General features: G+C 39.4%; 1 protein-coding gene across 4 annotated transcripts in view; it reads left to right on the top strand.

The window, feature by feature from the left end:
* LOC137323032 (phospholipid scramblase 1-like) overlaps window positions 1-14,174 on the top strand; it is an 85,970-nt gene that overhangs the window by 32,877 nt on the left and 38,919 nt on the right. For all 4 annotated transcript variants that reach the window (XM_067986391.1, XM_067986392.1, XM_067986394.1 and 1 more), the window contains one exon: window positions 12,986-13,039. In XM_067986391.1, coding sequence (XP_067842492.1) covers window positions 13,027-13,039 — 13 coding nt within the window. In that variant the 5' untranslated portion in view covers window positions 12,986-13,026. The remainder of the gene's footprint in view (window positions 1-12,985; window positions 13,040-14,174) is intronic.

The following is a 14,174-nucleotide window of genomic DNA, read 5'->3' as shown; positions in this document are numbered from 1 at the left end:
ACTTCAGCAGTCACGGACATTCGGCCACCGACCTTCGGGTAAGCATACTCCAAGGCGGCCTTCGAGACACACGACAACGCAAAATCGTCGAGCAGAAATTAATAGCCAAGTTCCGCACCCATGAGGACGGCCTCAGCCGGGATCTTGGGTTCATGTCACACTACACGTAACCCCACCAGCAAACAAATGTTATCTGTTTTTAATATAACGGGTCATTGACTGTCTTCCTTCTCTCTCTCTCTCTTTTTTGGGGATTGTATATTCGGTGGCCTTTTAGGTGACACCTTTCTGTCTGCTCACTGTGATTGCCTTGGCAACGGGCAGAAATCACCAGGCATTGTTCTGTGATTTTCAAATGCGAAGGATTCGAAAATTTCATTTCCACACCATTCACCTGAGGAAGGAGGAAGCCTCTGAAAGCTTGTGGAATTTAAAATAAATTTGTTGGACTATAACTTGGTGTTGTAAAATTGTTTACAATTGTCAACCCCAGTCCATCACCGGCATCTCCACATCTATTTATTAAGCCCAGGATCCTGTATGCGTTTTTTTTTTAAGCCGCTTTCTCAACCTGTCCTGCCACCTTCAAAGATTTTGCACATATATCCCCAGGTCTCTCTGTTCCTGCACCCACTTTAGAATTGTACCATTTAGGTTATATTGTCTCTCCTCATTCTTACTGTCAAAATATATCACTTCGCCCTTCTCTGCATTAAATTTCATCTGCCATGTGTTCGCCCATTCCACCAGCCTGTCTATGTCCTCTTGAAGTCTATTACTATCCTCCTCGCTGTTTACTATACTTCCAAGTTTGTGTCATCTGCAAATTTTGAAATTGTGCCCTGTTCACCCAAGTCCAAATCATTAATATTTATCTTAAAAAAAAAAAGCAGTAGTCCTAGTACCGACCCCTGGGGAACACCACTGTATACCTTCCTCCAGTCCAAAAAACAGTCGTTCATCACTACTCTCTGTTTCCTATCATTTACCCAATTTCGTATCCATACTGTCACTGCCCCTTTTATTTTGATGGAACATTCTGGCGTGACTGCGGGAGATGCCAGGCAGTGCAGGAAGTTTAAATTCCACACCGATGTTTCTCACCAAATGTTGACAAATGAATACAACAGTTGGTATATATGGAATTGCTACTTTAGCAGCTGCGAGAGCCAATGTTTTGTTTAAGAAGGGTGCCGTAGTGGCATTTTAGCACACTTATTTATGATTCACTAAGCCTATTGACTTTGTTGTGTTATTAATTAAGTTAGCACTGCTAAAAATAGAGCAGAAGGAAAATCTTACTGTTGTACTTGCTTTGCTGAATCTCCTATCATCAGTACTTCCACCACAAACTAATAGTCTCAAACATATCTGTTGTTCAGGAAAGCTGGTCCTTAAATGGGACTAATATGCAAAAGGTTTTGAGATTCCCACATGACAACCCATTTTTATAATTATGCCTCACTATGAAACAGGTGCTCGATATCATAAGAAAAACCTTGAATGATTACAGCATTACCTTGTAAGAAAGAAAGCAATGTTCAGAAACCAGATAAAGCACAAGACAGATTTCCATACACACCAGTACCATTATTCTTCCTTTGGACTTGTCTTAAAACCTAAGTGCTCTGATTGTGTGAGAATGGTAAAAATGGTGGTGTACTGGTCCATGGGCGTATGCTCACGATGCCAGCTTGAGGGGGGATTGCACCAAATTTTCTGATAGGAGTCCCTCCATCTAATTTTAATATGCTATAGGCACACAAAAATATAGAGTTGCAGGTACTGCTGCAGAAGGTGAGCCAAAGAAGGGAGTGCTCCTCGGGGCTAAAGATTATCTTAAGAGCTAGATTAAGAATTCTTGAGGCCCTGACTGCTGGTCCTGAGCTAGTCAAGCATCTTTTGGCCCCTCGTGAATTCTTCCTTCTCCTCTAAATCATGCAACACACATGGAACACAAAAGGCACAACTATCCTCACCAATTAGTACGCTCAATTTTAAGAACAGCAGCGACCAAGAATAATGAAGAAAGATTTTGGCAGACTACCCAACTAAACCAACAATTTTTTTTTTCATAAAATGTACTTTATTCATAGAATTTGCAGCAATACATACAATACAGTTGTCATCACATTCCAAACGTACACAATACAGATGATACAATTTGCAGGTTACATCAAGCACAGTTCAATGAACACATTGTACATAATTACAATTCATGACACTCTCGGGTGCCTTGTTGCATTACACTCAATTGATTACAGATTCATTACAGGTACATTACATCAATTTAAATTTTACATTCTGTCGGGGTGGTGGGGTTTCCCTGATTGCAGCCCCTCAGTATACAATGGCGGGAAGGCTCTAAACTAAACCAACAAATGCATGGAATAAAATCTGATTGAAAATGCAAAAATAATCTTTTACCAGCAACTGAAAATGTTACCTCCCTTTTAAGAAGCCTATTTGAGTAAGATTGACCCCAGGACATTCATTTTATATGGATGATGCCTTGCCAAAGTTGTGAATTTGGGTATGCGACCTCATTTAAATATGGTTTTCTTCCCTGTTGCATATTGCGATTTTTATGATCCACGGGTCTGTGCAGTTCTAGACTGTGAGAGTCTCAAAAGTGGCCGCAAGGTGCCTGCCTGCTCGAGGTTCTTTTTCAGATTACTCACCTACCGCCTCATGCTTATTGAAGAGCGCACGCGCGGGGGAAGTCCCTGATTGTATGGCCGCATGCGTGCACTCGTTCTGCACATGTCTAGCTGTGCGTGCGTAGAATACATTTTCAGAGCACTCTGAAATGACCTTGGAAGTTGTTCTCAGCTGATGTCATGAAGTGGATAATCAGCCTTGAAACATTGCCAGTTGGCAAATGTGAAGGTCCATAACACACTGGTGCTGTACTATTTTGAGTTATATTTCTTCCCCGCACACTCCCCATAGGTTTCCTTCCCCAGCAGTGGATTACTGTGAGGCAACGTGTACAATGTTGTTAATGACTTAATTCTGTGTAAGAAATTAAGTAGTGTTCATTGTTGGGGATAAGGAAAAATGCAAATTCTTAGAGTTTCCTTGCTTCTATGCAAATATCCTTTCTTCATAGTTGCCACAGTTTCCCTGATTGCCCTGTTGTATAGTGAAGAAGCACTATCTTAAATGTTTATCGTACTTGCTTTGCCCTTTTCTTTTTTCTGAACTCCCCTTTCCCATGCTTTGTTTTCAGATGAAGGAAAGTTTTAACTTACTTTGTTGGAGACCGAATTTATTTTGTGCTGCTTACCATCAGTTAAATGGCACTAGAAATAGTGAACCTGAAAGGGCATGTTTCTCTTTTCGATCCGGGACAAAACGGCAGTTATTTGTGGACATCACAAAAACTACTAGGTCAAGATATCCCTTATTGGGGGAATTGGGGAGCCAGTCATTTTTACATGGGTATGAACCCAGTGGAAAACTATACTGAAAGAAATGCTAATATCAAGAATTACAGTTGTGAAAGTCATAATTCACAATTTGATTTCTGGATGCTGGAGAAGATTTATTTGTACAAGCCAATAATTGGGGTATCTTATGTCACTGGCCTGTATGGGTTGATGCAGCACTCAGACCACTAGTGGCCAGAGCGAAATAATGGCTTCTGCACTGAAAGCAGCATTTATATTTGCCATCAAGGGTAATGCTGCCTCTGGAGGTGCTGTGGAAACTGCTTCTGGGCAAATCTCAGCACCTGGAAGCAGCTGTGCTGCCTCATTTACTTGGCAGTAACGGTGTAAGATAAAGGGGGCGTAACATTATAATTTGCAACCAGTGTTCATTGTATGATTTATATCAATTAGTGTTAAATTGCATTCAGGTGGTCCGTATCAAATGGGGACTCAGGTATTTATTTATATGAGAGCTTATTTAGGGTATGAAGCTTGTAATATGGATCTCTGTGAATAAAGGCTTGGAAGTATCTGAAGTCCAGGCTCTAATATTCTATCCTTCACCACCTGGCTATCCAGTTTAGAACATGGTAGCAGAGAATGGTTGCCTAAAGGTGGAGGTTGGAAACTATAATTATTTTTTGGACATAAGGAAAAGAAAAACAAAACTTGAAAGCCCAGTGACCATTGTAGAAAATGGCAGAAAGCAAGTTTAAAGCATTGAGGTACGATTTCCCTCCGATGTTCTGGGAGTTTGAACCATACGACCAGTGGAAGAATGAGGTTGATATGTGGACAGAGGTTATTACTCTATCAAATGGAAAACGAGGCATGGCCTTGGTGGTGTTGCTTTCTGAACGAAGTAAAATCACAAGTAAGGTATTTTCTGAGATGGAAGCAGATCTCTTGGATGATGATGAAGGTTTTACCCTTCTAATAGAATTTCTGGATCAAATCTACAAGAAAGATAACCTGTTAAGTGCCTATGAGGCCTGGTCAGCATTTGATAGATTTCGGAAAATGGATGGTCATTCAATGGAAGAGTCTTTCATGGACTTTAACAAATTGTACAAAAGATTGACAAAGTTCCAATTGAAAATCCCTAGCGTTTAAATTACTAGATTGTGCTAAGGTGTCTCATTTGGACAGGCAACTGGTCCTAACTGGCGTCCAGTTCTTGGAGAAGGAGACTCTGCTGGATCAAATGTCTGCTGCCTTAAAAAAAATTCCTGGGGAAGCAGTCATTCCCTTCAGCCCTCTTAGAACAAATGAGGCCTTCTGTTGTGACACAAAAAATACAAGATTTGATGGTTATCAGGTTTTGAAATGTTCCAGATATTAAACGCAGGCGTCAGACCAGGTTTCAAAATTTTCAAGAGACCGGATGCAGGTGTTAATATGACGGAAGGATTAAAGACAGCCAGATTGGTGATGAAAGCAGGTACAGCAAATCCAGTTATATCAACAGAAGACACAATTGGGACAGTAATAATGGGCAAATGAATCCTTGGAATGCTCAAGGAAAAATCAGTGGATGCTTTAGATGTGACACTAAGTATCATTATGAGGCAAATTGCTCAGAGCGAAGAAACAGGGTCTTTGAAATAATGCATGAAGAAAGTAGTTCTGAGGAAGGGAACAAAGACGAAGAGGATGAAGATAATAACTATGAACAGATTATACTGGTCATAAGGAGTTTTAATTCTGTGTTGAATGTATTAGTTGCGAATTCCTTTCATTGTGTGGTGTTAGTGCATGTACTTCAACTGTATGTGGGTAGATTGGTTAAAATGTTGATTGAGTAGTGAGGATCGACACAAGGTTAAGGAATATAAAAGTTTTATATGTTTTAGGTTTGAAGATAACAACACCTTGAGGTCATTCGAGCAGTAATTCCATGTAAGATAGTTGGAGTAAGCCATTTTATAAGTACGAATGTAGTCTCTAGTGAGATGCCTATACTTTTGGGTAAACCTTCTGTGAAAAAGGCAAAAATTAAACTTCACATGGAATACAATGAGGCAATCATTTTTAGGAAATTGTTTGATTTGCAGTTTACCCAGTCAGGGCATTATTGTGTTCCCTTAATGAAACTTGATGTTTCTCATCAGCGTGTTGGGCAAGTATTAATGGGATCAGGTGATCTGGATAAGAGAGAAAAAAATGAAATTGTCTTAAAGTTACATATAAAATTTGCCCACCCTACATGCCAACGTTTAAACTCCTGCTAAAAGATGCAGGTGTAGTTGATAAGGAGTAGACGAGGCTAATAGAAGAGATTAGTGAGAACTGTGAAATCTGTAAGAAGTATAGATGGACGCCCCCACGTCCTATTGTAAGTGTTCCATTAGCATGTGACTTTAACGAGGTAGTTGCCATGGATCTAAAGGTATGGGGCAAAGACAGAAATGTTTTCATCCTACATTTTATTGACCTGGCTACAAGGCTTAGTATTTCTACACTAATATATAGTAAGGAGAAGAAGGTTATTCTAGATAAAATTATGGAAAAAGGGATAGGGACTGGACTTGGGACACCAGCAATGTTTTTGACCGATAATGGAGGTGAATTCGCTAACGCAGAGTTAAGAGATAGGTGTGAGATTATGAATATAATTGTCATGAATACAGCAGCTGAGAGCCCTTTTAGTAATGGTCTTTGTGAAAGGAATCATGCCGTGATACAATGGAGCATAAACTTTTTGCTGATCGGACAGAGTGTAAATTGTCAACTGCCCTAGCATGGACAGTCCACACAAATAATTCTCTTCAGATGGTTGGAGGATATAATTTTTACCAACTAGTCTATGGGTGCAAACCCAAATTATCTTCTGTTCTTTGTGATAACCGTCCTGCTCTAAAAGGTACTATAATTAGTGCTGTTTTTTCTGAGCATTTAAATGTTATGCATGCAGGGAGACAGACTTTTATCAAGGCTGAGGTATCAGAGAAAATTCGTAGATCACTGAGGCATCGTTTTAGACCATCTGAGACAGAGTTCAATTCAGGAGATTTGGTATACTATAAAAGAGAGGGTCATAGGGAATGGAAAGGCCCTGGTAAGGTAATAGGTTGTGATGGTAAGACAGTACTTGTGCAACACGGTAATCAAACCGTTAAGGTTCATTCCTCACGATTAATTGGAATTAATTATAAAATCTCGGACTCTGAGCAGTTGATCGAAGTAAACAAGGCACCTTGTGCCTCAGATGCTCATAATTTTTTTGATGAGGTTCCTGAGGAACAGACTGGGGTAGCTCAAGGACTGGACAATGGTAATGTCAGTGATCAAGAATCACATGATAGAGCTAGCACATCCACAAAACAATTACCCAAAGTGGGTACACAGGTGTCATATGTTCCAGAAGGGACTAATGAATGGAGGGATGCAACAATTTTGGGAAGTGCAGGCAAAGCTACTGGTAAGTTTAAATATTGGTTGAATGTTCAGGAAGATGGCCAAGAAGTGAGGTCCATGAATTGGCAGAATGGGGTAAAAGAGTGGAAAGTAGGAAAGTGGAGTACAAGTAATGATAGGGAGTCCGGAAGTGAATCTCGCGTGAGAAAACGTTCATGAATTAGAGATGAAAGAGGGAGATTTCACAGTGGTAGTCCCTACAGACATAGAAGTGGAAGTAGAAGACGTAGCTTGACTAGGTCATGAAACAAAGAGCACAGAACAGTCACGTAACAGAATTAGAAGCAGAAGTCCTCATGATGGTGAAGTTTTGGTGGCTGCCAATAAACTCGAGGATAAACAAGTAAGAGAGGCAAAACAAAGGGAGTTAGATAGTTGGAAAGAATTTGGAGTTTATTCTGAGGTAACAGATAAGGGTCAACCAGCTTTGTTGCATAGATGGGTTTGTACTGAAAAAGTCCTTGCAGATGGGACTTATAAAGCGAGGTTGGTAGCTAGGGGTTTTGAAGAGAAACTGGGTGATACAGATGTTCGAGTGGATTCTCCCATTGCTGGAAAGGTAATCTTAAAAATCTTTTTTGGTTCTTTTGGCAACATATTCATGGGAGTGTGGGTCAATTGACATAAAAGCCGCATTTCTGCAGGGCGATATTTTTCAGAGAGAAGTGTTTCTGAAAGAGGCAGCAGATGCGTAAGGAAAACTATAGAAACTAAACAAATGCATCTATGGCCTGAATGATGCTTCTAGGGTATGGTATTTTTCAGTGAGATCTGTTTTGCTGAAAATAGTTATATTCAACTAAAATCAGATCCCGCAATGTTTTATTGATATAACGGAAAACTTTCATGCATGTTGATGATTTCTTATGAGGTGGTACTGTGAAATTTGAGATTTGTCATTAATAAGATTAGAGTAGAATTTAAAATTGGGAGTCAGGCCTGTGGGGCTTTTAAATATATTGGTTTAGATATTAAGCAGACTGGGTCTGGTATAACTTTAAATCAACAGTCCTATTTAGAGAATGTTACTCCCATCCCGGTTAATCGTACCAGGTCATCACAGAAAGGTGATGTTATATCTAAAGAGAGAGAGAGCAATTATGAAGCTTGATTGGTCAGTTGAACTGGTTGTGCACTTAGACTAGACCAGATGCTAGTTTTGATGTGGTTGGAGTTAAGAACTTCAATGAAACACCCCGTAGTAGAGAATGTTTTAAGGGCAAATAAAACATTACGAAAATTGAATATAGATAAATGCGTTCTTAAGTTCCCAACCTTGCATGACCCAAAGGAAATGAAACTAGTTATTTTTAGCGATGCTTCATATACTAATCTTCCTGATGGATATTCTAGTGCAGTTGGTTTCATAGTGTTTCTTATGGGTGAGAATGGGAAATGTTGTCCTTTAGCTTGGGAAACTAAAAAAAAAAGGGTTGTTAAAAGTACTCTGGCTGCTGAAACACTGGCTGTTGTAGACACAGTGGATATGAGATTCTATTTGGCAAACATCTTGAGATATCCTGTACAATGGGAGTACTGAAGATAGTATACCCATTGAATGTTATGTAGACAATCGTTCATTGTGGGATAATGTTCACTCTTCGAAAAATGTGAGTGAGAAAAGATTACGAATTGACCTTGCTGGCTTGAAACAAATGCTGGAGAGAAAGGAAATCTCTAAAATTAAATGGGTGGATTCAAGCCATCAACTGTTGGATTGTTTTACTAGAAGAAATACATGTATGAAGAAATTATTAGGGGTCCTGGAGAAGGGTTGTCTTACAATGTAATGCTGTGACTAATATAAGTTGTACAGAATATGGAAGCTTTTGATTTTTGATATTTTTGTATGTATTGTGTATATATGAAGTTTGATTTTTTTAATTTAAAGAGAGAGATGGGAATCTGTTAATTGTATGATTTATATCAATTAGTGTTAAATTGCATTCAGGTGGTGCATATCAATTGGGGACTCTCTGGTATCTATTTATATGAGAGCTTATCCAGGGTATGGAGCTCTGTGAATAAAGGCTTGGAAACAACTAAAGACCAGGCTCTAGTATTCTCTCCTTCACCGCCTGGCTATCCAGTTTAGAACAACCAGTAGTTTTCAGGAACACGTTGGCTCCTTCATTAAGTAACCTTGAAGTGTGAAGAGAAATACGTGATCAAAGGAAATGTCTATACTTTGTGGCTGGACAATTATTTTCTGTTAAAATTGTAAATTTGACTCTGGGTTACTTTGCATAAAAACAATAGCAGCAAAAGACAAGGACTTATTGAATCATTGATAAGAGTAACTCCTTAACCCTTGGCTCATATGGATTTGACACACGGCACTAGGGGGTAAATTCAGGGATCCTGCATTCCTATACTTTTGTAGAATTAGGGCCACAATTCTAATCCACACTCTCTTTGAGCATGGCTCAACACTGGGAATGAAGGATCACTGTGTTTATGTACTTCTTAACAAAGCTAGCTATTTGCTATCATATATGGAATATTAGAACAAAACCTTAATGTCTACAGTCAAAACAACTCAGTAACAAAACATGCAATTGAAGGTGAAGGAAGATTATAATAGAGGCATACAGCCCCCTTAACCTGATAATTCATTTATTTATTCATTAAATTAGTCATGAGTATAAATGATTTTGGTCCCTTCTGCTAGCAAGTTCTCTCGCCTGGTCAGTGCGCTGATCCAAATGTCCTTTTTAAACAGTGTTTTTTCTTTGTTATGTTGCTTCTATGCCTGATGCAGTTATGGACTCAATGCTTTCAAAGAGTTTTGTTTAATTTTTCCATTTATTATGATGGGGAAGCTGTTTAAAAAATGCTGATTCAGGATGGAAAATGCAGACTTAATTCTTTTTCCAAGACAATCTCCAGGTCACATTAAAATCTAGAATTAAAGCTGGTGCAGGTTTGAAGTCCCCCCTCATCACAGTACAATATAGAAATTTAGTACAAATTTTGGACATTCTTAACTTTTATAGATTGTATAATGGACCATTTAGTCACATATTCCTTTCTTATAAAATCTATTTAAGGATGTTAGAAAGTAATCTAAATCTCCCTTTTTGGGGGATTTTTAAAACATTTTGCCAAGCATGCCTGTTCTAATTGGTAAGGGTTTTTTAAACTTTTTTTTCTAATTAAAATAAAGTTGAGCTTTACTTAATGGTGGTTTTTATTATTGCTGTGCTATAATCATTTAAGTATTAAGACTTAGGTTCTATCGATGGCCACTTTAAATGTTTGGACAAGATGACTTCCTTTTGCATCTGCCTGTCTCTGAAAAAGTAAACAAGCTCACTCATTGTCTCGATAAGGACTATCTAACTCCCTTCTTCACTCATTTCTTTGAGAGAGGAATTTGACCTTTTCAAATGGCATTAATCTCCACACCACTGGTGTAAACTTAGAAAGGTTCCTCATTATCACAAGTTTTGGCATTATTATTAACCTGTAGATTACCAGCATCTACAGAAAATTCCAGTTTCGCTAGGTTACCTTATTTGTGATTTGTAACCTCCTTGTGATGGATAAACAAATGTTGCTATTGTAATGTCAGGATCACATTATTGTAAAATTAACCCATACTCCTAACATAAGCATTTAAAATGTAATGTTTTAAGCATATCTGCTTACCTCATCTTTTTTGTTTTTTCCTGTCTTCTAATATTTTTATTGTTTTACTTATTTTACTTTTATTTTACTTTCTACATTATTTCTAAAAGAAAGTATATGATTTAACTTTTAAGTTTAAACATCAAACTTGCCTGTTTTTCTCTAAATTCCTATCACCCAATCTGGAGGTGGGGCCCACTTAAATAAATGCTGGCATTGAGCTTGACTGATGACTGGCTTGGAAAATTGCTTTTTTCCACCCACCCATTTGAGGTTCAGGACATTAAAGTTTGATCATTGAAGAAGACAGACTTGCCTGGTTGCTTCAGTGTAATGAAATAATTTGCCAGCAACCTATCTGCACTATAGTGTCTAAAATAATTGAACATCATAAGAACATAAGAAATAGGAGCAGGAGTAGGCCAATCGGCCCCTCGAGCCTGCTCCGCCATTCAATAAGATCATGGCTGATCTGATCCTAACCTCAAATTTAAATTCACGTCCAATTTCCTGCCCGCTCCCCGTAACCCCTAATTCCCTTTACTTCTAGGAAACTCTCTATTTCTGTTTTAAATTTATTTAATGATGTAGCTAAATTGAGTTTCCTAATCTTGAATAGTTCTGCAACCTTGACTCCATCCCTCTCTCTGACTACTGTCTGAGGTTGAACTAGACCGTTCGCAACCTTAGGCAGTCTGCTTGACCCCAAAATGAGCTTCCGACCACATATCCGCTCCATCACCAAAGCCGCCTACTTCCACCTCCGTAACATTGCCTGTCTCCGTCTCTGCCTCAGCTCATCTGCTGCTGAAACCCTCATCCATGCCTTTGTTACTTCCAGACTCGACTATTCCAATGTTCTCCTGGCCGATCTCCCACCTTCCATCCTCCATAAACTTGAGCTCATCCAAAACTCTACTGCCCGTATCCTAACTCGCACCAAGTCCCGTTCACCCCTGTGCTCACTGACCTACATTGTCTCCCAGTCTGGCAACGCCTCAATTTTAAAATTCTCATCCTTGTTTTCAAATCCCTCCATAGCCTCGCCCAGCCCTACAACCGTCTTAGATCTCTGTGCTCCTCCAATTCTAGTCTATTGTGCATCCCCAATTTGAATCGCTCCACCATTGGCGGCTGTGCCTTCAGCTGCCTAGGTCCTAAGCTCTGGAATTCCATCCCTAAACCTCTTTACCTCTCCTCCTTTGAGACACTCCTTAAAACCTACCTCTTCAGCCAAGCTTTTGGTCACCTGTCCTAATATCTCGTTATGCGGCTCGGTGTATGACGCTCCTGTGAAGCACCTTGGGACATTTTACTACGTTAAAGGCGCTATATAAATACCTGTTGTTGTGGTGGTGGTGGTGATAATCTAAGTCTCAATAGGGAAATCAAAGAAACCCCTGGATAATTTCAAAGTGCATTTTATAGACCATATGCAGACATTTTATTGGGTAAACTGTAATTTTTGCTACCAAGATCAATATAAGCCTCTTTGAAGAAATATGAAATCTATAAGTAGCACAAGTTTTTGCCAAAACTTATTTTTAAAAAAAATGATCATTCATTTTCCCAGAACATTGTTAGTGAGTTGTAAAGGCCAAAAGATATATAGGCCTTTATTTTCCTCCGCTATCCTGCCCCAAATCATAGAATTATAGAATCGTACAGCACAGAAGGAGGCCATTTGGCCCATCGTGCCTGTGCCGGCTCTTTGAAAGAGCTATCCAATTTGTCCCACACCCTTATCTTTCCACATAGCCCTGGAAATTTTCCCTTTTCAAGTATATATCAAATTCCCTTTTGAAAGTTACTGTTAAATTTCCTCTCCCCACTCTCCCCGCCTCTACTAGGATGGCCGTCCCTTCCCTGCCCACTGCATGTAAATTATGATTGGAGGCAGAACCCAACAAGCTACCCCATTTCTCTTCCTTCTGCCCGTGCCGCTGCTGCTCTGGGGACTGCCAGGAGGGAGGGTGGTGGTAATCACTATGGCAGCGGCAAAAGGCCTCGATGCCCTTTTTAGGGAAGGGAAGGGCCCTGTAGTGAACACACGACCATTAGCCTTTTTAGGTCTCGGTCCTAGCTGAGGCCTAAAAAACTGCCTGTCTCTATCTGATCTTTGGGTCTCTTCCATTGCAGCAGCGCCAGAATTTTACCCAGGAGCAGTGGGCTCCTGCTTGCTGGTGGGGATCCCGCAAGTAGCCTGCCCAGCTTGCTTAATGAACTCCAATTCAGGAAAAGGGGTTTGGGTTAGGCTGGAAGTCCTGCCTTTTCCCTGCTGGAATGGATGAAGAAAATCCAGGCCATAGTGTCCTGTTGCCTATACTAGTCCAACGATTTGTGACTTATTCGTATTTCTAATTGGAAATAAGTTTTTTGGTAGATTTTGATTCTTGAAAAAAATTGTGTAATAGAAAAATAGGTAACAAATGTTTATAATTATTAGTCTTGTTTATCAGATTATAGTTTGCCATCTTAATTTTTTTTTCTTTCCTTCCTCCCAGATACTTTTCAGTTACAGTAAGGGAAAAAAGCAACTCTGTTTATGGCTGCTCAAGGTGAGATCAACTCCCTGTTGTTTATATATTTACACGCAGAGTATGTACTAAAGGAGTGGACCTAAAGTATGTTTGCTGGGGGGGAAAAAAAGTAACTTGGTATTAATAGTAATTAGACACACAGTTTCCTTTTTTAAAATGTTTCTCAAGATTATTTTATAATATAAAGCTGATCTAATTCCACCTTCTGATGAATCAGTCACAGTGATGAGTGTAATGATGTAGAATGGATTCTAGGGAAACTGGACTGGCAGCAAGTGGCATAGTGGGTTGTCTTTGAGTACTTTGCCTTTAGTAGCCTATGAGCGAGCTGTATGTGTATATCATATATGTGGGTATGTATATATAACCTGGACTTCCCAATTGACACGGATGTGGTTTGATCAGTATAGTGCTTCCATCTCTACCAATAGAGTACCAATCTAAAAGTAAATATGGGAGATTGCCCTCTGAATGCTTTTCAATGCATTTCACGAATGGATATGGACTTCCTTAGGGGGGTGGGGGTGGACAAAATGAAACTGTGTATCTTTTCAGAAAATCTCAGTGCATACACATTCCCATTTACTGAAGTGTGTCCATACTGCTTACTAGCTTAGGGCTCCAGAACTCAAAATTCTAACTGGGAAGTAAAAGGAAATAAAAAGAAGAGGGAGAAAGATAAGCAATAATAATAAGGGCAAAATGAGAAGCAGAAATTTGAGAGAAGAAGCAGTAAGCTATAAATACAAACTTAGATCTGTTTGCCACATGTACTTGAGTGAGAAGACACTAAAAATAGTATTGAGATAAATTTACTGTTTCCATACTTTTCTGGGTGTGTTCACATTCTGTCTTGGTTTGTGTGTGTATACATTCATGAGATGCATGCATAATTAGAATAGTGTGATTGTGATATGAGACTACTGTTAGTAGCAGCACGTCAGGCTGATAGCTGACACTTTTCAGGTGATTTTAACCCTACCTACCTGTTCAGAACCGGGCAGTTAAAATCAGCTGGGCGGGGAAGCTGTTGTGGCTTTCGCACCAGGTGAAAATAGTGGGAAGAGGAGCCAGGCCCAGAAGAGACCCATACAGGTGGGTTTTTAAAACTCATTTTTTAACCTTCTGTGTTGCCAGGAGGAGCACGACTGCT

The sequence above is a fragment of the Heptranchias perlo genome, chromosome 6 (assembly GCF_035084215.1).
Source record: "Heptranchias perlo isolate sHepPer1 chromosome 6, sHepPer1.hap1, whole genome shotgun sequence".
NCBI lineage: Eukaryota > Metazoa > Chordata > Chondrichthyes > Hexanchiformes > Hexanchidae > Heptranchias > Heptranchias perlo.
Note: the sequence above shows the minus strand (reverse complement) of the source record. Positions and strands in the feature narration are given on the sequence as shown.